This window comes from Pseudorca crassidens, chromosome 7 (assembly GCF_039906515.1).
Source record: "Pseudorca crassidens isolate mPseCra1 chromosome 7, mPseCra1.hap1, whole genome shotgun sequence".
Classification (NCBI taxonomy): domain Eukaryota; kingdom Metazoa; phylum Chordata; class Mammalia; order Artiodactyla; family Delphinidae; genus Pseudorca; species Pseudorca crassidens.
This window is the reverse complement of record NC_090302.1, coordinates 15,269,351-15,296,658: the sequence shown is the minus strand read 5'-3', so window position 1 is coordinate 15,296,658 and position 27,308 is coordinate 15,269,351. Positions and strand designations below refer to the sequence as shown.

Here is a 27,308-nt window from a genome sequence, read left to right as displayed (position 1 = left end):
TGCTTAAACTGTAGTCCCTGGATCAACAGCATCAGTGACATCTGGGAGCTTGCTAGGAATTCACAGTCCCAGGTCCCACTCCACACCTGCTGAATCCAGAGGGTACGTTACATAGGATCTTGAGCTGCTCTGAATGCGCCTTAACATTTTCAAAGTCTGCCACCAGATCTCTTGTCTTTCGCTCCTTCCCTTCCCTTTCTTGATGCTTCCACTCGCTCATTTTGCATCTATCTTCTTTGTCTTTTAATTACCCTTGGAAATGCCCTTGCTTTCTAGAGGCACGGCTTAGACCTAGGCTGACCATCAGGTTTAACGAATCGCCAGCTACCCAGACACTTGAATATCAAATTTCATATTCAGAGCCAATGGCTAAAGAAGCTGCACTTTCCTTCTCTCCCTGTGGGAGGCAGTGTGGGACAGGCAAGGGTCTTGAACTCAGCCGTCATCTGATCAGAGTTCCAGTCCCAGCTCACCTCTGTCTGACAAAAACATTTAACCTTTGGAGCCTCGTTTCTAAAATGGAGATACTCATCCTTTTTTCTTGGGTTTGTTTGTGAGGATCAAATGAGATCATGGAAATGAACGTAAAAGACACAATTCAAATGCAAGGAACTGTAATGCTGATTACCAAAGCCACACTTTCCCTCCCCCTTTCCCCAGAGCAGATCTCAAACTCTTGCCCCCTCACCAGATGCTGCTGAAAAACGCACCAATTTCCACATCCTCTGTCCCTGGGTTTTTATTAGGAAAGCAAATACTGGATTGTTCCTCCCCCTCCTTCTCAATAAAAGTGTTTATCACCCTGTAAATTCCAACATATCCGTAGCTTGTTACAGAGAGAAAAGGTCGCCGCCAAGAAAGATGTGTCATTCCACAGGAAATTTGGGTTTAATATGTACAAGGGAGCCGGCACATGGAAATCTCTTTGGAAATGATAAAGTCCTATAATGAAAAATACCACTACAATACTGGGCTCATTTCAGCAGATAAATATTTAATATAGATCAGCCAAGATTAATTGCCTACTGAAACGCTCCCGTCCTCTGGCTGGTGAGGAAAAGAGCATCTTTACGTTAATTTATGACAGAGTGTTTGAAACAAGCAAAGCTTAGCTTGTTCCAGGTTCATTTCACCTGCCATTGAGAAATGCACATTTCCCAAGGCCTTCTGCTCTGCGCTGGGCTCCAGCTGCAGTGTGGAGTGTACCGGCCACTCCTTCGCATACTAATCAAGTTCTCGCAGGCATGGGGGAAAAAAAAGTTCTAGAGAATCAGTGAAATCAGGACACGGTACAAACCAGTGAGAAAGGCTGTCTTGGTCTTCATGGGACTGGTGCTGAACGGATCTGCATGTTCAAAATAGATCAGGGACCACAAAGGGAATCCAGCAAATGAGGGAAGTGCATGCACGTGTCAGGAACTGAGGAATTTGGCTTTAAGCACTTACCTGCATTTAACCCTCACCAGCTGGAAAAGGTAAATCAGAATGTCCCCATTTTATAGACAGGGGAGCACTGAAGCTCACAGAAGTTGAATGGTTTACCCAAGGTCCACACAGCTAAGTGGAAGAGGTACAATTTCAATTTAGAGCTTTCTGACTCTAAATTTAGAGCTTTCTGTGTCTAATTACTCATCTGCCTGCCAAAGTTTTGTACTTGGGGATTAATACCTCCCAGGAAACTTCAAGTTCAGACTTTTGGCTGCTAGACTCTTTTTATACCTCGCCCTTCTTAGTTTCTTTCTATTTATCCATCCTCTCTCTCTTTACTTCTCCTCCTCTCCTATCCATCATCTTTCGGCAAAAGGTGAGCAAACTAGAAACAGAGTAATACTTCTCCTCCTCCTCCTCCAATTAGCAGCACCTTCAAAATCATCATCCCTATATCTTTGTTATCATTAAAACATCAGCATTGGCACCAACTGGAGAGACTGTTATCACCAACAGAATTGTTCTCATTGATCTTTGTCACCGCCAACATCAGCAACTTTTTTCACCATAAATTATATACCCTCTGCAGAGCTGAAGACACCAAGAGTGTCATCACCATCATCATTTTTAACAAAGAGCAACAAATTTAATGTGCACCTACTATGTACTGGACATACAAAGAATAAAGGGTACAGCCTTTGCATATATGAACTTTTGATGTAGCTGGGTAGACAAGATAATTGACAATACAAGGCTCTGATTTTAAATGCCAAAAGAGTGCCATTTGGTATTTTGAAGGATCAGAGACAGTCATACATGCTACAAGAAGCCACATACAAGAGGACAAGGGAAACTCACTGGGCAGGGAATTCTAGCCTTCTGTCCATCATTAATACATGCATAATTTTGACCAAGTCAACTAATCATTCTTACGTCAGTTTATTCAATAGAAAATGAGAAGCAAGTGCTAGATAGATTTTCAAACCCTTTTCTAGGCCTAAAGTTTCTTTGAACACTTGAACTGTACTACCATGTGGTTGCCTGTATTTTTTTTTTTTTCCAAATAGCTAAATAGTCTGGTTGATTTCACCTTGAGGAAATTGAAGGCAGTGAGAACACTGAGATGGGGGGAAAAAAACCTACCTTGCAAATCTCATCTGATTTCTCTCTCCTCTCTGAGGACCCCATCTTGGATTATTCTAAATGCTCATTTACAGGGGTACAGAGCACTTTAGTTTTAAATAATTCACAAGGTGCTTTAAGCGCTCCCTTTTGAGAGTATTCCATCATAAGAGAGACCCGGTTCCAAGGAACAGTTCTTGAATAGCATCCTTAATACATCATTGCAAGATGGAGTTTCCTCATTATCCCTAATCAGAGACGGCTCACATTTTTTACTTTTGTTCCACATAGTCTTCTGGGAGTAGATGACTCTCAATTTGAACCCCAGCTCTTCTCATCATTGTCTGTGTTACCTGGGGCAAATTCATTAACTTCTCTGAACCACATACACCTCACAGTAGAAACGGAATAGTCACATCTTTATGGAGGAGTAGTTACGATAATCTGACTGGTGACATACATCAGAACACTGAGCCTTCTACACTGAATTTTTTCCCTGAAGATCAGAGAAACAGGCATATAAATAAAGCAATATAAATGACCTAGGGAATCAAAATCTCAAAGGTTTCCAGGGTCATGGAAGTAATGTCTTAGGGGTGATGTTTGAACAGCATCCACATCTGACGACAGCAGCTGTGACACAGTTCCAGCCCACTGTTGATCTATACAAATGATGACAAAAGTTTACCAGACTTATCTATTTTTCAAGAAAAAAACAGATATTTGGATTTTTCTCTGAAATCTTATTTGTTTGTTTATTTATTTTTAAAGACAAAGGCCCAAACTTCTGTTTAAAAACTCACTATAGGCCAAGTAAAAGCACGTCTTGTCTTTGGACCAAGATTTATATATCACATATCCATACACAGAACAGATGGTAGGGGTAGTTGTTAAATGTGTGTTCTATTTGCATGCAAGGACTTCTTCCTACCATCCTTTTTTCTTCTCATCTCCCCTGAAGAGACTCATTTCAGGAGGACAAATGACTTCAACCTCATAGTCACTTTCTGTAAATAATTCACTGTGAATGATGCTGTCAGTGCGTGACTCTTGGAGCCTGGATATATGAGGCAACAGTCACCACTCAGTCCTTTTTCTTCCCTTTTTTGGGAGTAACTTTGCTGTATCTCAGACATAAACTGGTGACCTGATGCATGCAAAATACAGCGCTGAATGCTTTGGAGACAGAATGGATGACTAGAACTTGGGCCTTGACTTCAACAACCCATAGACTCCTTGTGATCAGAAAAAGTGGGGAAGAGTGGCAGAAACACAATAGAGAAAGCAAAAGGATGTCTTTCAGCAGTCACTGAATTAAGCAACATCCAATGAATGCCTACTATGTGTTATGCGTCAAGGGTGAAACAAAGGCTGGGAGTAATAGGTTTGGAGGAGAAAACTGGTAAATCTTAACAGGATCACACCATTTGTTGGTGATATCTTCAGTAAGGGGTGGGAAAGGCTTCTTACTCAATCTCATAGCCTCAGGATATAAGACAGTGCCTGGCACCCAGTAAGTGCTCAATAAAAAATACTTGAATCAAAGAAAAGAGGTGAATGCACCAAAGAGGAGGTGTCATTGAAACAAAATCCTGAAGTCTGAACATAGTTTCAAAAGGCAGACGACGGAGAGGAAGGAGAGAGAGCAAAAGACCAGGATGAGAAGAAGCACAGAGGCAGGGCCCTGTGGATGAAATGCAGGGACTGATAAATAATTGGGTGTGGCTTTGCCCTTGTGAAGAAATACATAGTAAGGAAAAAACTGGAAAAAGAAGCTAACATATCTGGATTTTAAATCTGTGAGTACTGGAAGCCATTGAAGATAGAGAAGAGGAAAAAGTATGGTCTGATTTTTATTTTAGGAAATCAGTTATGCCTGGCTGTTCTCTGTAAGGGAGAGATCTAATTAGGAGACAACCTCAATTATGGGATTGAGAGAAGCTGATAGTGTGTATTAGGGAATGGAAATAAGAGGGCAGAAAGGATAAATCAGAAACAGTAGTGTTTGATGACCCATTTGATATGTGGAGAGTGAGAAGAGACACACCTCAGATCCTCCATTAAGCTGGCTGAGAAACCTCCTTAGGGATTTAACCTCATCCAGAGCCCCAACCACTACAGATAATGTCTGAAGAGGGCTGAGGAGCCCAACAGTTACTCATTCTAAGTTCTCATCAGCTTAGACACCTAGGAGAACCCATGCATTGGCCAATAACTCACTGACATGACTCAGAAGACTACAGTGTTTTCCATCCTTGACTGACCACGGGGCTCGGCACAATCCTTCCATCTTCAACCTCCTGAACTGGGCGATTTCTCACAAACTCCATTACAATCTATTACTATCTCTTGCCTGGGGAATTCTGATAGCCTCTTTATTGGTCCAAGCTTTGCATTCTAGTGTCCCCTACTAGTCAATCCTACAGTGATCTTTAACAAGTAAAATGTGAACTTCTGGTAAAGGTATCAGAACAATTATAAAATCCAGATAAGTTTTAAAAGAAAAACAACAACAACAACAATTTAAAAATAATGAAAAGCACCCCAAAGCAGAGAGACCAAAGGAGACTTTAACCATGAAAAACTACAGCTGAAAAATGTAAGAATGACAAGTCTATAGCTTTCCAGCCTGAGGGTGCTTCCCAACCCCAAGGCAATAAACAGTGGTGGAAATCTACAACCTCACAGGCTTGGAGCAGCATAGAACAGAGGTCAGCAATAGAAGAACAGAAGAAAATCATAAGGGAGAGTCTTGGTAGCAGGAGAACTGCAAAAAGAGTGAAAACTAAATTCCTGAGTTAAAAACTCTGCCCAGGGCTTCCCTGGTGGCGCAGTGGTTGAGAGTCCGCCTGCCGATGCAGGGGACACGGGTTCATGCCCCGGTCCGGGAGGATCCCACATGCCGCGGAGCGGCTGGGCCCGTGAGCCATGGCCGCTGAGCCTGCGTGTCCAGAGCCTGTGCTCCGCAACGGGAGAGGCCACAACAGTGAGAGGCCCGCGTACCGCAAAAAAAAAAAACAAAAAAAAAATCCCCACAGATTAAGTATTTTCCTTCTCTAAGTCAGTAACAAGGCAAGGATTTACATTTTCAACGCTTCTACTCAACATTTTACCAGAGGTTCTTGCCAGTGCAATAAGGCAAGACAAAGAAATAAAGGGCATACAGATTGGAAAAGGAGAAGTAACACTCTTCACAGATGATGTTGATAGTGTATGTAGAAAAACCTGAGGAGTCTACAAAAAAGCTACCATAAGTAATCAGCGAAGGTGGAAAGGAGAAAACAATACGCAAAGTTCAATTATATTTCTAACACAGCAACAAAAATATTTAAAAGTAAAATAAAAATTAGATTTTAACTTGCAATATCTTTCAAAAACATGAAATACTAAGAGACACACTTAATGAAGTATTATGCACAATACTTGCACACTGGTAACTGCAATTTATTACTGAATAAAGTTAAATATCTAAATAAATGGAGCAATAAACCATGTTCATAAGTTAGAAGACTTGATGTTGTTAAGATGCCAGTACTCTCCAAATTTATATATAGATTCAACAAAGTCCCAATCAAAATTCCAACCAGTAATTGGTAAAGTGTAATATTAGTGTAAGGAATATAATAGTGTTCACACAGAAATGGTCAATTGATTTTTAAAAAATTTTTAAATTAATTTTTTATTGGAGTATAGTTGATTTACAATGTTTTGTTAGTTTCTGGTCAACTGATTTTTAAGAAAGATGTCAGTGCCATTTAATGGGAAAAGAAATGTATTTTCAACAAATAGAAATGGAAAAAAATGGATATTTATATTGGGAAAAAATAAACATTAACCCCTTACCTCACACCATACACAAAACTTAACTTGAAATGAATCATCCCAGATACCATGGGTCTACACGTAAGTATCTGATATTGGAAAAGACAGATCTCAGAGGCTCTTCTTACATATCTGACCAAGAGGGGTGGGCAGTGACACCTTGGCTCATCTTTCTGTTTTCAGCTCATTGCAAGCTATTGCAGTTTACCTGTGCATGATCAAGTGGGATCTGTGAATTCCTTACTCAGTATTAACTAAGCCAACACTCCTAAAATGGACAGTTAGCTTTGAAAGTTTCCTGCAAAGAAATTACCAACTGAAGATAAGACCAATAGCACAAGCAAAAGAAAATGGCAGAGCTGATATTTCTCCTATCGTTGGGGAAAGTACTTCAACAATCATGGCACAAAGTAAAAAAATCATAATGAAGCTATCATGTCTGTCAAGTTCCTTCCCCAAATTTAAAATAATTAAAAAGACTATTTGACATTAAAGTTTCCATCTATCCACAGTTGCTAATAATACACTGTTAAGTAACAATGAAAATAAATTTTTTAAAAATTTAACTGTTCTTATTTATTCCTTCATATCTTTTAAAATGTCTATAATAGTATAACAGTGAACATTATATAATAGTTGTTTATAATATGTAAATGAACATAGAAAATAAGATAGAAAAAAGGAAGCTCAAATAGGGAAAAAGTACACGAATTGGAAGACATATACAAGTTGAGAGAGAGGGAGAATGGTGAGTAATTAGATATGAAAGTAGTACATCAAGGAGATTAAGAACACAGATTCTGGAGTCCTGAATCCTAGCCTATCCACCTACTAACTGTAACCTTGGGCAAGTTACTAATTTCCCCCATTTATGATATGAGGCAATAGTCATAGGGTAGTAGAAGGATTACGTGATATCATCCATGATAACACAGAATCTGAAACATGGTAAGCACTCAAATATTAGGAGTTACTATAATATTATTATTGTTTTCTTATTTTTACTATTACTATTACTGGATAAGAAAGAGAAATGACTCGAGAATACTGTCCAACCTTCCTTCTCACTGGGACCTCTGACTGATGCTGGTGCCATTATCTGAGACAGAGAACACAGGAAGAGGAGTAGATTGGTAAAGAAGGAGAAAAGTAAGGATTCTGAGATTTCATGAAAAAATCCAATGGAAATGTCCATTTGGCAGCTGCGTGAAAGGATTTTTGAGTCTGGAGCAGAGATGAAAGCTGAAAACAGATATTTTGGAGTTGCCGGAATGGAGGATAATGGAAGACAGGGGAGTGAGTGTGATTACCCAGGAGGAGTGGAAGGAAAAGCAGCAGTTGATTGACATCTGGAAGAGGAGTGGCTTAGGGGAAAGAGCCATAACACAGTAGGGGTGTCCCCTAGCCTGTTGATCAGACACTCAGCCCCTCCATTCATGCAACAGACTCCACATGAAAATCAGAAAAAGTGCTCTCTCCAGACAGGCCAATGTCAGGAAAGCATTCCTTGTAGGTGTAATTATGCAACCTTGGGTTGCCAAGGGTATCAAAGGTCGCTGAAGCCAATGTCCCACCTGTGTTTACATTCTCTTTAGGTCAGACTATGCTAAGTAGGATCGCTTTGGTGATGGAGAGTGACTGCCCCCTCAGTTCTATCAAGGTAGTCCCTCCCATCTTCTAGCAACTCTGACCATTAGAAACTTCTCAACTGCAAGATTGTCCTCTAGTAACCACTACTAATTCTCTCTCTGGAGCTAACCCATGAGGAACTTCTGATCCCCAGTGCAGCCTCTGTAGGCATAAGTTCACAAGCTTCCTGCACATAATAGATATTTGTCCAGTGTTAGGGGCCACTTTCTCTAGTTTTCTTTGAGAGACAGGCTTCCAAGTTAGTACTGAAAATCCAGCACCCAGTGAGTGACAAGCAGATGAGGAAGTTGAGACATCTGAAGATGTCTTTCACCTGGTCTTGTCTCCCAGAAGTAGGTGGGTGGTACTTAGCAAAAGAATAAGATCCAAAAAAAGGAAGTGAATTATAGAGTAGACTGAAATAGAACAGCATAATAGGTACAGCTATGTCTCTTCTCTCTACCATCCTCCATCAGCAGAAGACAAAAGGATCTCTACACTGAAGTGTGGTGAGCTGGTTGTTTTTTAATGATACCGCATCAATCTGCTCATTTTAAGAAAACAATCTTTAAAAAGTACTTTGTTCCCAGAGTCAGGAAATAATACTCCATGAGAGTTAATTTTCTGGAATCTTTTAAGAAGCTGAGGGACCCACGGAACCACACCATGTAAGGACTGCATATACTCCATTTCTCCTTTCAAATATCACCTCTGGAATCCTTATGCATGTATAAGATGGAGTACTGCATGTTTGCAAAAATCTTCTCCATTCTCTCTTAAAAAGTATTGTCATAAACAGGAATGATGTTCCTAAACTGAGTCCCAGTGATAAGAAGGGGCTTATCAAACAAAAAGGAGCTGTGGGCGGACTTCCCTGGTGGCGCAGTGGTTAAGAATCCGCCTGCCAATTCAGGGGACACAGGTTCGAGCCCTGGTCTGGGAAGATCCCACATGCCGCGGGGCAACTAAGCCTGTGCGCCACAACTACTGAGCCGGCGTGCAACAACCACTGAAGCCTGCGGGCCTAGAGCCCATGCTTTGCAACAAGAGAAGCCACCGCAATGAGAAAGCCCCGCTCACCGCAACTAGAGAAAGCCCGTGCACAGCAACGAAGACTCAACGCAGCCAAAAATAAATTAATTTTTTTAAAAAAAGGAGCTGTGGGACAGTTAAAATGAGCATTGAAAGATGTGTCGGAGGCTCAGAAGCACGTCAGTGTCCCATCATTTACCAGGTATATCACACTAGACAAACTAGTTAGCTGCTCAAAGTTTTGCCTACCTCATCTTTAAAATGGGATATTACTACTCACTTGTTATGGGAAAGTGTCTTATGACTTTTAAAGCATTACATAGGGAAGGTGTATTTCAACAGGAAAAAGAAGAATGGGAAAAGGAAAGGAAAAAAGGACATGAAGAAGGAGGAGAAATGAAATTGTGGAGTATTAGAAAAGGAAAATTTGCTCCAGTCACAAGGTGATTCAATGTCAACAATGGAGTAGGACACAGGCTCCTTGAGTCCCAGGGCTGCTGTCACTTCACCCCCGCCTAGCACTCTGTAGAGCCAGGGGTTACAAGCACAGAGTCTGGAATCAGACTGTCTGGGTTTGAATCATAGTTATGCAACTTCCCAACTGTGTGACCTTGGGCTAAATACTTCTGTGAGCCTCCATTTCCTCATCTGTAACGTGGGGTGAAAGGTAGTAGCTGTCACATAGGATTGTTGTGAGGATCAAATTACTTACTAAGGTTGTTAGGTTATTCAGCTATGAATATATTCAGTATCATGTCACACTAGCTCACTAGTTCCATTTTGTGTGTGCTTTGTTTTTCAACATTGTCTTGGTTCTGGAATGAACTCCAACTGGATTCTGTTTTGGAATTCTTCCCACTATCTTATTCACTTCAGCTCAACTTGAAACAGCAAGGGTGGGAGAGTTACATGGTAAGGAGGTGCCCCTTCCTGAACATTCTGTCTTTAGAAGCCCCTGCTCCCTAGTAGTCCCTTCCCTTGCCCTTACTACTGCTGCTGCTACTACTACTATTAAATTTAAAAGCAGGTTGAGGGACTTCCCTGGTGGTCCAGTGGTTAAGACTCCAAGCTGCCACTGCAGCGGGCATGGGTTCGATCCCTGGTTGGGGGACTAAAATCCTGCAGGCTGCGCAGCATGGCCAAAAATTTAAATATCAAAATTAAAAAGAAACTAAAAGCAGGTCGAGCCGAAGCGGTTAGTGAGAACTCAGTGCTGTCTAAAGGAAATGCAATACAATCTACATTTCCCTTTGCTGACAAGCATCCCAGGCCTGAGTGCCTCAGCGCTTTTTTTGTAAATCAAAAGAATATTGAACTCATTATGCTGAAGCACAAGTTATCCTTTCATCGGTCAGTTTGCCTGGGTCAACTGTACTCGCGCATTTATTCGAGACGTCTAAAAGATAGTACACGTAACAGTCCGTCTCCAATACTACAGCTGCCATTCACTCTGTTATCCTAGAATGATATTCTGAAATCAGGCTATTCCAATGCACTGATTAGGTACCAAAGCACAATCTTGGATCAGAGCAGTGAAAGGAACCCAAAGCCAATCCGCCGGTGCCAGTAAACAGAAACAGTAGGGCCCACATTTACACGAAGGTGCAGGGGTTACTAAGCACATTTACTTCCTCTTCCCCTTTTGAGCATCACACTCTACATCTCTGTCAGGGACATAAAGATTGTAAGTTCCTCTTTAAGAAGGAGGAAATCGAGGCTCAGAGAGGCTAGACATTATTCAAAGATCTAATGGAGAAGGGACAAAGAATTGAATGCAAATCTTCTGTTACAGGTTTTCTCCTCCACCCCATCCTCTGCGTTCATTTCTTCCTGTGTTCAATAACTAAATTCCGAGGTAGTCTCTCATGTTAATTGAACAGCATCTGATTTTCAAACTATGTCTTCACCCCAAGTCCTGTCTTTATCCCTAACATCCAATACCCTCAGCCTCTCAGTCTCTTGACCTACTTTATCTCAATGATCTTCACCCCTGCTCTCTTCCAGCATCCTACTTTCCCCCATGATGACTACTAAAATGTGTCAGCTCCCAAAGTTCCTCTAACTCTGACGCATTACGTTAAAACCTTCTAGTCTCCGACTTGTCTATCACAACACCTGCTCCCTACCTCTTTAAGACTGCTTGACCCATGACCATCTTCTTTCCCTTTATCCGCTCTTATCGACTCTCTTCACTTCCTTTTGGATTGACTGAGATCCAATGATCCATCCCTATATTTACCTTTGACCCATACCTGTAACTCCTTTACCCAATTGTCCTTCCATCTCATCCACTGGGCAAAGCCCACCCTGTCTGAACCCACATCCACTATCCATGATCTTACCTCAAATTTTCAGTTCTTTGGGAGAATAATATCCCAGCTGCACAGACTACAACTATTATAAAATGTGATCACAAACATGGTCAGAACCCTAACTTCTTCCTGGTGATCCTTTTATATTTCCTTAATCAGATCTTTCTACCATTCTTCAGATTAACTATTTCATAACATTGCATTTTTTTTTTCTTTTATTGCACTCCCAAGTACCCCTTCCTCAGCAACTGGTTTCACATCCTACTTCACAAAGAGAACAGAAGCCATTGGAAGTCCCTTCAAATCACCAGGAGTGAAATCAACAGATCTATCTGCACCCACACCTCTTTCCCTTCTTTCTTCCTATTTCAGCTTAAAGGCATCCCTTCTTTTACCTCAATCTAGGCTCTTACCCTTTCCCTCCCTTCCCCTTCAGGAATCGCCTCATCAAAAATAACCCCCCTCTGCCCCTCAGCACCAGTCTTTCCCTCTCTTCACCGTCACCTTCCCTCTTAAAAACCAAACAAAAACAACAAAAAAGCCTTCTTTTTATTTCACATCCCTGCTGCCTTTCAGAGCCACGCTTCTTAAAAAAATATATCTACTCTCTTGCTTCTCCCTTATTTTTCAACCCACTGCAATCTGGCTTCTGTCCCCAACATTCCATTTAAATAGTTCTTGCCAAGGTCAAGATTTTAAGTATAAAAGACTACTTTCAGTTCTTACCTTAAGTAATATATCAGATTACCTTCTCTCTTAAATATTCATTTATTTTAGCTTCCATGGTACCAACTGTCCCTGATTTTGCTCCTTTCTACTGGCCATTCCTCAACTTCTCAATGTTTTTCTCTGCACATGTTAAACAGGCTCTTCCATAAGTGAAGACTCCCAAGGGATGTTTTCAATTACCATTGGTAACCTGATGACTGTATTTTTTTTTTCAAGCACTCTCTTTTGAGGGTTAGAACCATTTATAAAACAACTACCTACCAAGTCTCTAACTGGATGTTCCAGGTAGTTTAAATTCAACATTTCCAAAGCCGCCTCAACATCTTCAGACACAAACAATGCCCCAAAACCCTCCTGGCCTTCCAAGGCTCCCTGTCTTAATAAAAAGTAAAACCACCCACCAGGTGACCAAGTTAAAAATGTTCCCCCATTCTTTTTCCTATTTAACCTAGATCAAGTGATTCATCACTTAAATTATGACCTTGCTAAGTCCTTTGCAACTTGAGTCTTCCCTCTCTTTCAACATTCACATGCAAATACTGAGTCTTTGGTCTCCTTCAAGTATCTCAAGTTATGATTTTGTTTATATGACATTATTGAAATGATGCAATTACAGAGATGGGAAACAAATTAGTGGCTGCCAGGGCTTAGGGATGATAGGGAAAAAGGAGACTTGTGACCCTAAGCAGATAGCACTAGGGAAATCTTTGAGGTGATGAAACTGTTCTGTATCTTGATTGTGGTGGTGGTTACATGAATCTACACATGCGATAACATAGCATAGACTATACACACACAGTGTACCAATCTCAGTGTCCTGGTTTTGATATTGTACTACAGTTATATAAGATGTAACTCTTGGGGGAAACCGGGTGAAGGGTACATGGGATCTCTCTATACTGTCTCTGCAACTTCTTGCCAATCTATAATAATTTTAAATTTTAAAAAATTAAGAAAAACATATCTCAAATCCCCATCAATGCTGCTTTACTCCAAGATACTCTCCTTTCTCACGTGGGTCACTGCCATAGCATTCTATTTTCTTGCCATACATTTTTGCACTCTCTCCCAACTTTCCCCCATCAGTGCATTCTCTCCATTTTAGCAGAAGTGATCTTTCTAAGATGACAACCTGAACATGCTTTGCCACTGGGCAAAATCCTCTAAATCCCTATTGTCCTTAGAACCTGGTTCCTAAATTGTGTGCTGAGATGCTGCAAAGTACCATAGCAAGCCACAGGAGCACAGTGGGATATTTTTAATGTTTAAGCAAAATGAGGGATACTTGATATTTATTGGGTATCACGAAAACTACTACCCTGAGGTAGTTCACAGTTTCAACGTGAAAACACACTACATTTCTTTCAATAACAGCATATCTTTGTTAAGGTGGGTTTTTGGCAGTTGGTACAATTATAAAACTGCAGAAAAATTAACAAGGAACCGGAAAGGAAGGTGGCTGTATCGAATTGCAAGGGTTGAGCAGTAGTAACTGTGGTTATTTAAGGATAAAATAAAGATATTGTTTTTCCTTAGATTCACATGTATTATTTTCCAAATGGCTACTAAACTTTTGGGGACATAAATACTTCATTAAGTTGTTTGTACTTACGTACTTAATAAACAGAATTATTAGTATTTCTCTGACCTTGGGAAATAAAATCACTGAGACTTTAAGAGCATCTTGAAATGAGAAAGTGTGGGAGCCATCACCTTAGGGTAAAGTTCAAAGTCTTGTATATAACATTCACAGGGCTTCGTGACCTGAACCCCTTCTGATTTCTCTGGCCTGCATGCTAACATTTTCTCTGCCTATCACTCACAATGAGTTATCTGCAGGTCCCAGAACAAGTCTACCCCTTTACAGATACCCCCTCAAAACACACACACACACACACACACACACACACACACACACACACACACAGCGCTAACTTCCTTTGCCTAACTCCCACCGTCCAGATCTGAGAAAAATTTTTTCTTCCTTAAAGGCTTTCTTAATCTTGCAAGGTCAGCTTCAGCACCCTTCCTTCACACTAATACTGCATTTTATACTTCTTTCCCTGCACTCCTTATACGGGGTAGCAATGTGGTTGCTTATATATTGTCTGTTTCTCCCCAGCTACATTCGGTGCTCTTGAGACCACAGATCAGTAACACTTTGGTGTCAGCGGAGGCTAACATAGTCCCTGCACGTGGTAGGGATTCAACAAATCCTTGCCGAACTCATGCACAGGTGAGCAGTTCCTAGTCCCTGCCCATGGTAGGGATTCAACAAATCCTTGCCGAACTCATGCACAGGTGAGCAGTTCCTTACCAAATCAGACAATCCCAAACCATTTAGCAGTGCAGAGACTTCCATATCATTTATATTCACCTCCTTTTTTCTCGCACAAACCACCCTCCCCCATCAACATGGTATAAAGCCGGGTGTCATACTAGAGTCACAGAGAGCTTGTCACAAGCACTCAGGGATGGAGGCTGCTGGCCTTCTGTCAACAACAAGGCTGCAATTTGAGAAAAAGCAGAGTGACCCTCACCACTGTATACACCCCATCCTGAAATGCTGCTGACTACGGTGAAGGGGCTGAGGTGGGAAGCCATCTCTGGGGGCCCAGCATCTCCCGAGCAACACACATCAAAGACAACCTGGCAGGCACCGAGAAGACGAGAGGTCGCAGACTGCTCCTGTTACCTGGGCTGATTAATAAATTAGACGCTTGCAAATCACGGGACATGCACTGTTTACAGGAATCAATGCGTGCTGATTGCTTAAGGATGCTTTGCCAGCGCGTAGACCTCTGGATTCCTGCCACATGTGTCACAGGGCGTCAGCAATCTTCCTCTCTCTTGTCCTCTTTCTGTGTTTTCCTCCAGATAAGTGTCCTTTTAATATGAGACTGGAGTTATACTGCCTTCCTAGAGCACCTGGGCTACAGTGCACACAGGTCAAGCACCCCTCTTGTGGTTGGAGGTCTCCAGCAAGCTTTCACAGAGTTCTTAGGGATGAATTTGCAGGTAGGGGTGTTTCAAATACAAATGGGTAACTTGTTTTAGTTACTGGTCCTCAAGCACTTGCTCTCTGCTAAGTGGGATTATGCCTGGCAGAGCCAGGATTCAAACCAAGGTCTGCCTGAGCCTAAAGACTTGCTCTTCATCACTAAACTTTAGCGGCTGTGTTATTAGGGTTCACATCAGCTTAGATACTGACTTGCGGCTGGAAGTTTCCATCAAGGTTTGCAGAGACAAGTCAGGTGCAGTTAAAGGGTGGGATGCAAAGCCTTCCTCCAAGCTAGTCTGGGAATCCACTGCTAATGAGACCTAGTAATTCTCATGCCCAGAAGGAAGGCCTTGAGAGATAAGGAAATAGCCTGGAGGCAGAAGCCTGGGCATTCTGGTTCCTTTCTTAAGAGACAGAAAAGTATCCGTTGGCTGTAGAACTCTCCATAAAAGAATGCATCCTGCCACAGGGTGCCTAGAATGGAACTAGGGCAGGTAAGCCCAGATGCAGCCCAGGAAGGGAGCTGCCTGACAGGTAGGTCCCAAGCAGCTTTGTTGGTGGACCTGAGTGGTACCCGGGAATTAATGAATTCCATCTTTATAGCCTTTGTCTTGGCTCCAGTGTCCCCTTCCTCTCCCTTGAATTATTGCCACAGCTTTCTAACCCTTCTCTCTCATTCCCTTCCACGCATGCCTCACGCTGCAGCCAGAGCAATATTTCTAAATGTATATCGGCCCATGCCAGTCTCACGTTTCAAACCCTTCACTGTTTTCCTGTCACCTCTATCAGACAAGGAACAGGTTCTAACCTGAACCCACAGCAAACTCTGCTTCTCAAACATGGCGCAATTTTCCTCTGAGCAAAAACGTAACCACAACAGCCTCAAAGTCAGTGTTTTTCAAACTGCAAGGTCTACCCCGTTAGTGGAGGCTGAAATCAATGAAGTTGGTAGACACCAGTATTTTTAAAAATAAATGAATCAGAAAGGAATAGGTTATATTAGAACGGGATGAGTAGAAAATACCAAGATGCATCACATGGAGTAAGGTTAAGTATTTTTTTCATGAGTTTTCATTTCAATTACATATCTTCTTATCTCTAGGCTTACTGAGTGTCCTGAAATGTATTTCTTAGCATAAGTGACGTCAAGAAATGTAAAAATGAAACAAACAAAAAACCCCACTGTTCTAAGGAGAAATGTACTAGTACCCTGACAATTAACTGGAGTTTGAAGGTTGTTTGAAATCAATTTGCCTTCCTAAATTCCTTTCACTGTTGGCTCCAAGCTGCCATCCAGCCTTATTTCCTATCATCACTACAGTAGGACCACCCCATTGGTGGAGGAAACATTCCAAGATACCCAGTGGATGCCTGAAACCATGGATAGTACTGAACACTATGTATACCATATGTTTTTCCTATATATACATACTTTTGATAAAGTTTGATACATAAATTAGGCATAGTAAGAATTTAACAACAGTAACTAATAATAAAATAGAACAATTACAACAATATACTGTAAAAGTTATGTGAATATGGTCTCTCCCCCTCACCTTTCTTTCTCTATAAATACCTTATGATAAAAATGTAATGCCTTTTCCACCTTAACTAAGCCCTTATCATGCACTTTGGCCATAACTTTTGCAGTCTGAGGTGTGACAGCAAAGCTAGCATGAATTTGTTTCCTTCTTCACAATCTCACAGAAGATTCATTCTTACCATAGATCTTAGCAACCTCAGCATGTAAGTGTTTTTCCTTCCTTATTAAGTTGAGAGCTTTCACCTTTTCACTTAAAGGAAGCGCTTCACCGTTTCTCTATGGCCCATTTGAATTGTCAGCACCACTACTCTGGCACTTTGGGGCTATTACTAAGTAAAACAAGAGCTACTTGAAAATAAGCATTGAGATCCCAAGACAGTTGATCTGAAAACCAAAACCGAGATGGCTACTGATTAACAGGAGGGGATACACTGGACAAAGGGATGATTCGGGACCTGGGAGGGGCGGAGCTGGACAGTACAAGATTTCATCACACTACTCAGAATGGTGTGCAATTTAAAACTTTTGAGTGGTTTATTTCTGGAATTTTCCATTTAATATTTTTGGACAGCAGTTGATTGTAACTGAAACCGCAGAACATGAAACCTTGGCTAAGAGGGGACTACTATACTACTCAAAATACATACACACACACACACACACACACACACACACACACACACACACACAGTTCCAGGATTTCTTCTGCCTCTTTGCCTTTGCAGGCACTACCTCCCTTTATCTGGGCTGCTTTTTCCCCCACTGCCTTCTCATAAAATCCTAATCCTCCTTGAAGACTGAGTCAAATACCCCTTCCTCTAGGATGCCTCCCTAGATTTGTCTTTTCCCCCCATCGTTCCCCACATTCATGATCCCAATGCCAAGGGTAGTTCCCACCCCCACCACAAACACAGCACCCAGCGTATTGATCAATCAGGGAACTGAGCCTATGGCACTGTGGTTATCTGCCCATCAGTCGGTTTTCCCCAAGACACTTTGAATTCCTTGAGGTCAGGGATCCAGTCTTTCCTCTCCCTAACTCCAAGGAACTGTCGTAGAGACTGGTCAGTAGGAATTCGGAGATCAGTAAACATTTTTCAAATGAATGAGTGAGTGGCAGTGCTCCAGATCACAGATCGGGTCCCTTTCTTTCTTCCTCAGCCAAGATTTGGGGCATAGAGTCTGAAGCTCCAAGGGCTTGTCTTCATTCTCCTCCTAATTTCCCCAGTCATAACAATCACCATATCTTATTACGTCTGTTTTAAGACCCCGTGTCAGTCTGCCCTTTGGAGGGAGGTGTGCAAAAGCCAGTCCATTTTCAGACATGGCTCCTGACTAAAGCTGAACAATTGCTCTGCAGAGATTGCAGCAAACTAAGCTTAGCAGCTCACAGAAGCCAGTTTGGTAATGGAATGGGAGCAAAGAGGTAAAGTACTGCAAAGGTACCAGTTTGGCAGCAATAAAGCTATTGGGCTTAGAAGTGGAAGATCAATTTTAAATAATCAACACAGAAGATTATCTCTGAATTGACATCAAGTGGCCCGGGAGATGTTTGCTGACTATCCCTCCCCATCCCTCTCTATTCAGGGACAGCTTGATCCAAAACTTGGATTGAATGAGGGATAAGGTAGGGGCAAGGGCACAGGGTATTGATTCTCACCAGTGATGCCAACCTCTATGTGGCTGAAATTGACAATGACAAACGTGGGACACCGTCCCAGTCTCATCTTCTTTTGAGCCCACTTAAAGAAAAAAAAAAAGTATCCCTTAATGCACTTTGCCCAAGCTGGTTTTTTATGACTCAGGCCATGTGTATCTGAACCTAACAGTGGGTGCCTAAACATCTTACCTCCTATAGAATACTATAGTCAGATGAGAAACTCACCAAATCTCCCAGAACTCCTGGAGGAACGGAGGCTGGTTATTTCTGGGGTAGAAAACTAGTTTCTCTTAAGTACTACTTCTCTGCAGCAGGAAGCAAAAATCAATTCACCTTCCTTAACGCATCAGCTGCCACCCTGATCTGAGGGCATGTCTGAAAAGATGGAAAATCCCTTCCCCTTTGGTCCTGCAGCCAGATTGTTTTGGGAACCCAGACACTGCACTGGCACCTATACTTCATTCCAACTCAAACTCATGAGGACCAAACTCTAAAACCATTTTTTCTAATATCCTTCCCAACCATCCCTTTTCCTTTTTTCCTAAAATCCTTGATTTAGAGCAAAGGTGCTCAACCTCTATGCTACTGGCATTGTGAGCCAGATAATTCCTTGCTGCAGAGGGCTGTCTCTGCATTGTAGGGTGTTCAGCTGTATCCCTGATCCCTGGCTTCTATCCACCAGATGCCAGGAGCAAACCGCCTCCCCACAACCAACTGTGACAACCAAAAATGCCCCCCTGACATTTCTAAATGTCGCATTAGGAAGCAAAATCACCCCTAGGTTGGTGGTTCTCATGTCTATCCTAGACCAACTACAAATCCAAATATCTGAGGAAGGACCCAGGCATTGGAATTGTTTAAAAGCTTTGCAGGTGATTCTGACGTGCAGCCACTTCTTTGCATATTAAACCAAGGTTTCACCTTCCTCTGTAACTATGGCTCTGGCCTCTGTTGAAGTTTTCATCCCCATACCCACAGGGTGAAATGCCAAATTTAGGAATAAGAAATAGTAGTGCAGAAATGTAAGAAATGAGAAGGAGGAGGAAAAGAAGATAAGGTTATTACTGGTGACAGAAAACTGAAGCTGTTAATTCCATTTCTTTGAATTATAAACCAGGAAGTAGATTTAGATCAAAGTGTTCCAAGCAAAATCCCAACAGGTAGGGTGGCTTCCTCAGCCAGGGGCCAGCTCCCCAAGTGGAAGCGGTGTCTTTTCAGATCACTTTGACACAGGCTGGCATCCAAAGAAGCAACACTCAAGCTGCCAAAGCCAGGTAGGGCCAGTGCCTCCTGAAGCCCGCTCATCCGAATTCTGATCTCTCTGAGAAAAAGAGGTGGTAGGGTCAAAGAGGTTTGCTTAAACATTGTTAAACAGTCTAGGAAAGACCCTGAAAAGCCCTGCGGTAAGGAAGCCTGTATAACTTTGCTTGGTTTTCCAAACAAATATATCGATGTCATTTGGGAGGCAATACAGCATGGTTACACATGCAGACTCTGGAATCTGCTCGTTTGTGATACATTCTACTCTACCATGAAGTAGCTCTCTTTCCTTGGGCAAGCTAGGTAAATGGGGATGATAACAATACCTAAGCACAGGATTATTATAAGGACCAAAATCTGTTGCAGTAATTTAGACACTGTGTGTCCATGCTAGACGCTTGGTAATCTTTCAACGTTAGCAACTGACTTATCCTTATTACTGTTTTTATTATTATTTATTTGACTATGGGATTTTTTTTTCTAGAAATGCCTTTTAACATCGCACTGAACTCCAGCTCCATGTGAGATACTTTAAGAAATGCTGATTTAGACTAATTTGAGCCACACTAATAGAAATACAACCCTTGCACCATGTGATATCAAGATTCTATCTGGAAGCCAGAGGTTGCGGGGGGGGGGGGTCTCCTTTCAAGTTCAACCACAGCATCCTGAATGGTGGACTTCACCCTCACCACCCAAGTCTGTAAGCTCCTCGAAGCAGGGACCTGGCTACCTTATATATCATCAATTCCCCAGTGCACAGCATCTGACAAACCTAAGCACCCAATATACACTTTTTTAAAAAAATCAATTAATTTATGTTTAACATCTTTATTGGAGTATAACTGCTTTACATTGTTTTGTTCGTTGCTGCTGTATAACAAAGTGAATCAGTTATACATATACATATGTCCCCATATCCCCTCCCTCTTGCGCCTCCCTCCCACCCTCCCTATCCCACCCCTGTAGGTGGTCACAAAGCACTGAGCTGATCTCCCTGTGCTATGTGGCTGCTTCCCACTAGCTGTCTATTTTACATTTGGTAGTGTATATATGACCATGCCACTCTCTCACTTCGTCACAGCTTACCTTTCCCCCTCCCTGTGTCCTCAAGTCCATTCTCTATGTCTGTGTCTTTATTCCTGTCCTGCCCCTAGGTACTTCAGACCCTTTTTTTTTTGGATTCCACATATACGTGTTAGCATACGGTATTTGTTTTTCTCTTTCTGACTTACTTCACTCTGTATGACAGCCTCTAGGTCCATCCACCTCCCTACAAATGACCCAATTTCGTTTCTTTTTATGGCTGAGTAATATTCCATTGTACATATGTGCCACATCTTCTCTATCCATTCATCAGTCGATGGACACTTAGGTTGCTTCCATGTCCTGGCTATTATAAATAGTGCTGCAATGAACATTTTGGTACATGACTCTTTTTGAATTACGGTTTTCTCAGGGTATATGCCCAGTAGTGGAATTGCTGAGTCATATGTTAGTTCTGTTTTTAGTTTTTTAAGGAAACTCAATACTGTTCTCCATAGTGGCTGTATCAATTTACATTCGCCCCAACAGTGCAAGAGGGGTCCCTTTTCTCCACACCCTCTCCAGCATTTCCAATATATACTCCTGAATGATTTTTGGACAAGGGTCACATCTCATTCATCTCAGCAGAATCATCCACCCAGCCCCAGCCCCAGCCCCATTCATTTAGTGAAGTACCTTTGCCACAAAACCTACAAAAGATATTTTTGTGAAACACACGAAGGAACCATCAAGATGGTGGATTAGAACAAAGATTTATGCAACTCTGATAAATGTGCAAGATGGTTAGGCAATCAGACATGGTTTACCAAGATTTGATTTACATTCAACTTTTAGGTACTTATTTAAGGCTCAAAGGAAGGTGCACCATAAGCCACAAACCACTTGCTCTGAAACCTGTAGGGAAAACCACTCAATATGAAACCACGTCTTGTGGCACAGTGACCACCATTATCAGTGCCCGCCACCACCCCCCCCCGGCCTGACTCTCCAAAACCAAAGCTTAACAAAGGGTACCACAATCCTCCTTTTAAATCTACCTCTGAAATAACTGCCAAATTTACGGCAACTACTGATGATCTCAAAGTCAGGAAAAGAGAAACAGAAAAACAAAACACAAAAAGGCAGCGGGAACATAGGAAACACCCTTTGGACCAAACTGACTTTTAAAATACCACAAGAAGAAAAGAAATCATTTCTAGCAATACCATCAGCTGTCTGAGGTCAAGGAGGGAATGGCTCCTGCAAAATTCCAAGCTCTCCATGATTGACAGCTAAACTATTTCTTGCCACGGCGGCTACACAAGACATTTAATATTATGTCCATTTTACAGATGAGGAAACTAAGTCACAGAGAGGTTGCAACTTGTCCGTGGTCAGCGGAAGTCTCTGGGTATTTGGTCATACACCAGGTAACTAAGAACTAAAAGAGGGTTGTGACAACATAGAGTTAAGGGCTCACGTTGTGGAATCTCAGAGGCCTGCTTTTATTCCCAGCTCTGCCACATCCCAGATGTGTGATGTGGACAATCTCCTTCACCTCTTGATGCCCGAGTTTTCTCATTCGTAATATGGGCAATACTAGTATCTCCCTCACAGACTATTTAAGGACTAATATGTGTATGGGCTTACCAGAAATTGAAACTAAATGATTCTATTAGAATGATGATTTCGAACCTTAATAAAAAAATTTTCCAGAGATAAGAAAATTTAAATTTGCAAAGCATCTCACACCAAGTTAATCTCATTTGACCTTGTAGGTGGGACAGACATCACTGTCCCTTTCTAGAGAAGAGAATATTGAGTATCTGAGCGGTTACTTATTCATACCTCTCTGTGGAATGATAATTGTTTGCTTATTCACTCTTTTTTCCCTCCATCTTCCACCCCACCTCTGAGCTTGGTGAAAGAGGGGATGGACCTTGCAGGTTGTGGGTGGGTGTGTGTGTGTGTATGTGTGCGAGCTTTGTTGTTTTCTTTTGGTCATCTCTGTATTACCGAATCATAGCACGGCTTACAGTACATGATTGGTGTTAAATTCTAAAGCACTGGATGTACGCTTGAGTGAATGATGCATGAATATATTTGCCCAGGATGAGGAAGCTAGTAAGCAGCCCAAAATAAACACCACCTGAGTCTGCAGACTCGAAGTCCAGAGTCCTCTCCGATATCCCATGCTGTATTTCCAAATGACAATATTTCATGGAACCACAGACTTTTAGAGAAGGGAAGGACCTTGGAGACCATCTTAGCGAACATTCCCCTTCTGCAGATGAGAAAACAGGAGCTCAGAGAAGTCCCACTACTTGGCCTAAATCACACAGTGGGGAGGTGAGCGGACTGAGCCAGGACCCTGGTTCTCTGCCTCCAGGATCAAGGATGCTGTCCCTGTACCCAGGCAGATTCAAGTTCAGAAAACTCCCCCAGCCTCCACACATCAGCTCAGACTTAGGAGTGACAGAGCACGAACCTCGTGCACCCAGACTACTGTTTGTGCACAGTTTATTGCTCAGCGTGTGAAGCAACAGGAGAGAGGACTTCTGCTGGGATTTAATTTGAAAGGTTCTCATCATTGCCAGTGGCACAAACTCCCCACCACGACTCTATGAGCTGAAGCCAGCCTCTGCCTGCATATGAATGAGGACAGAGATGGCCTTAACCCACTTAAGTGAGGAGAGCAGACTTCTTCCCAGTTTCTGAAGCTCCCAGATCACCCTGGGCTCTAGCCTTGATTCGAGGGTTGGGGGCACTGGCCGAAGCTTGAGGTCTAGGACATTTCAGAAAGGCTGGCTCTGTAGATAATATGGCGCATGCTGGTAGTAAAGCCTTTCTTTCATGATGCAAATGTCAAGTTTCTAATGTGCTATGTCCATGTTAGCACACAGGAAGACACACTTCGAATCACCTGTGGACATGCTTTAGCGTTTCAACAAAGTAGTGAAGAGAAGGCGTCAATGGACAACAGCCCTGGAGAGCACATCCTTGTTGGCTTTTGCTCTGGTCTGAACCTGGCCTAGATGAGCACACCCATCTCCGGGTACCTATTTGCATGTGTGTCCAGGTGAAGATTACAACAGGAGCCACACCTAATCTTTCACACAATAGGTCCCAAATCAATGTTTATGATCTTCCAATTATGCCTATCCTGCACTTTCTCTTTTGTAGCACTTATACCGTGTGTGTGTGTGTGTGTGTGTGTGTGTGTGTGTGTGTGTGTGTTTAATTAATGTACTGCTATGGGAGCAAGGACCATGTTTGTTTTACTCGCCATCGTGTCATCTGCCTTAAACACGGTGCTGGGCCTCTAGCTGGTGCTTAATAATTATTTGAGGATTAAATAAAGGAAGGAAGGAATAACTAGATGACCAGGGGCCTGACTTCTGGATTAAACTCCATCATTTAATTAACCATGTGACCTTGGTTAAATCTTCTATTTAATTTTAGAGCTGGAAAGGATCTTACAAATCAGCTTGTTGGATGACTGCAAACTTTTGTTTTAGCAGTGGAATCCCAGGAAGAGCATAGGTGAAATATGAACACAGAAGCAGATGCAAACTTTCTTTTGTATAAGGGCCAACTTTCAAACTTGGATTTGACTGTTCAGCACAGAATCACAGGCATCTGCAGCTGGTAGCAAATTCATGAATCATCCATCCCTAGGTCCACAATGTCACACAGCGTGCAAAGGAGATATGCCCATTTTCATGTCAAATACACAGAAGACGTAAGATCTGAATTCACGGCTTCCCAGCTGCAGGTTAGGATTGTTTCCTCCGCCATGCTTCCTCGTCTCCTATTTCAGTTGGCCCAGAAGTGTTCCTTGACCTTAAGATGAAGCTTAAGCTGTCTTAGAGAGAGCTCTAGAGAGTTTTTTGCATTCTCCAATTTACTTAAGTCCACATTTTTCGTGTCCTTATGATACAAGGCAGAACAAAAATCACTCTGGGGATCCAGAAATGAATTATATATAAGTCTTGGCCTCACACAGTTTCCAGTAAGGTGAAAGAGAAATATAAGAATGGTATTTCTCCAAATGGTTGACAACTAAAGAGGTGTAAGTGTAGAGAGCTGTGGAAATATCAAAGAGAGGTGATCAAGTAGGGTGGGGAGAGTCCAAGATGGTTTCTTAGACTCTCAAAGAGGAAGAATCTGGGGCTAAGTCCTTTTGGGATGAGTAGGATTCCCAAAGGCCAAAGACCAGTTCGGACTTGCTCAAGAAAGAGGTATTCACTGAGAGTCCCTACTTGTTTCCAAATGTGTGAATATGTCTGGGTAGGATATTTGCTCTATTAATAGCATCTGCAAAACAACACAGCCTACACCTGATGGAACTGACTAAAAACACTGTCTGTGACTATGCATGCAGATAAACCAGGGCTTGAATCCCAGTCCCACCACTCACAGACTGTGTGACTTTGGACAAGTTATTTCACCTAGCAGAAGCCCAGTTACCCCTTCTATAAAGTGGAGAAAACAAATAGATGCTATCTCTGATGTTACTGTAAGGTTTAATGAGATAGTTTACAAAGTACTATGCCCAGCACACAGTAGTAAGTACTCAAAAAATACTAGCTATTCTCACTCACCATTGCTAATCTCTTGCACAATGTAATAAATTAAATAGATGGATAAATGAATAAATAAACAGATAAATTAATAATGAAAAAGTGCATAACAGACTTGGCTCAGACACTCCTCCATACAGCGAGGCCCATGCCAATGTGTGGCCCCCCAAAAGCACTCAGTGAATGAAAAGCAAAGGCAAGCTTAGCCCAGCTCTTACCTGTATATTTTATATCTGGTTGTAAATCCTTGACGGTGTCTTTCCACAAAGGATAGGTAGCTCCTGGAGTGGTGGAAAGGCCCCCTGTCTGAAATAAGCCAATCAAATTCCTTGGAGACATGTTGGTCTGTCCCAGCTGGTTCCTGGTGGGAGGGCTGCACTGAGATACGGCCCCATACAAACAGGAAGTAGAGGAGCTCAACAAACCTCCAGTTCATGCTTTTCTGCCGGCCTTTTTCCTCTCATTCTTGCTCCATTCTGTGGAGTCCTATGAAGAAGAGAATAAAAAAGAGAGAGAAAGAAAGAGGAAACAAAACAGGGAGAGAGGAAAGGGGGGAGGGTGAAGTAAAATAAAAGGAAGAGAGAGAGAGACAAAGGAAAAATTTTTAAAATGCTCTTAACACATCATCATAATCCTTTACATCAGTAGAGTGTGTCAGGGTTTACAAAAATCAGTGCAGTTTCTGGTTAAGAGCGTGGCATCTATGGACATCTGGGCTTGCATTCCTGCTTTGTTGTTCACATGTTCTGTGAACACGCATGAACACGTACAAACTGCTGAATCTCTTAGGGATGCAGTTTCCTCATCCGTAAAACAGAGGACGGGCTTAAGAGCCTGTATCTTGGCACCTGGCACATCATAGGTATTCAAGGCTTAAGTGTTGAAAGAGTGAAATGAATGAATGCAGAAACAGAGTCTCCTACAGCCAGGAAGGAACGTGGAGATAGAACTCCAGTATCCATCCCACCCGCTATCTTCACAAACAACCTGAATCTCACAGCAGGGACTCGGTGAATGAGAATCCCTTTCTCTCCTCCTCTCCCACAGACATGCACCAACCGAACACAGGCTTTGCTTTTGCATCATCAGGTGAGTACAAAAAGTCTTGGGATGCATCATGATCACGGCTATCCGGGTTGAATACCTTACAGATGGAGAGTTTATGGAGTTCATTTGAACGCACTTCTACAACGCTTAGTGGACTGTCTCCTTCACCCCAAGGAAATGTAACTAGAGGATCCACCCATCAGTGACTCTGAGCCTCGAGGTTCTCTCGTACTCAGAAGGGGAACTAAAAGCCAAGGAACTAGTGGGGTCTTGCCCGCCTCTTTTTTCGGTGGTAGCACAGCACAGGGGTGCCATGTTGGAGAAATGCTTAAGACTAAGGGAGAGCTTAAGTAGGGGCTCCTTGGAAAATTTACAAGTTTTGTTTTTATCACCACAACATCATTCTACTTGCTAGTTTAACACTGTGCTGTGTCCACCACCTCACTTAGTCTAGAAGAGCTTATCTTACTCTACATTGAAAGGTAGCTGGGAATGCAGGCTCCATCAATTATAAACTGTATTATTTCAGGCAAGTGATTTCACTTTCTGGGCCTCAGTTTCCTTGTCTGTAAAATGTAGTTAACAATAGCACCTACACCCAGAACTAGCATGAGAATGAAATGACACCATTTATGTCCAAGTGTCCCATGAAGCACCTGACATTTTTAGGAAGTGCTCAATAAATGGCATCAATGATGATGAGGATACAGGTAATGATAAATCTTGATGGTGATGATGTCCACACAGTCCCTGCTGGGAGTGTCTTTGCTCCTACAGTCCCCACTGCCCCACCAAATCCCGTTTATCTTTCAGTAGCCAGTTGAGGTCAGGTCCTCAAAGGTCATTTCCTTTTTCTATTCCTCTCAAAAATTGTTAGTTGTTCCTTTCTTTCAGCTCTCATTGCTCCTTTATATAACTGTATGTTAGTACTTACTATCTTTTATTGTACTTATTTGTTTGTGTGCATTTTGCTCATGGGACTGTGAGTCTTTAACTGGCAAGAATCTTTAAAAGACTGTTTCTATATACTGCTGGCTGTGTGACTCTGGACAGTCATAGCCTCTGTCTAGATCTCAGATTTTTATGTCTAACGTTTAAAAACATGGCGAGGACA

General features: G+C 42.1%; 1 protein-coding gene across 2 annotated transcripts in view; it reads right to left on the bottom strand.

Annotated features, from left to right (window-relative positions):
• The window catches only part of BRINP1 (BMP/retinoic acid inducible neural specific 1), a 189,733-nt gene that overhangs the window by 98,905 nt on the left and 63,520 nt on the right, over positions 1 to 27,308 (bottom strand). For both annotated transcript variants that reach the window (XM_067743513.1, XM_067743512.1), the window contains exon 2: positions 25,366 to 25,633. In XM_067743513.1, the coding sequence (XP_067599614.1) occupies positions 25,366 to 25,583 (218 nt within the window). In that variant the 5' untranslated portion in view covers positions 25,584 to 25,633. The remainder of the gene's footprint in view (positions 1 to 25,365; positions 25,634 to 27,308) is intronic.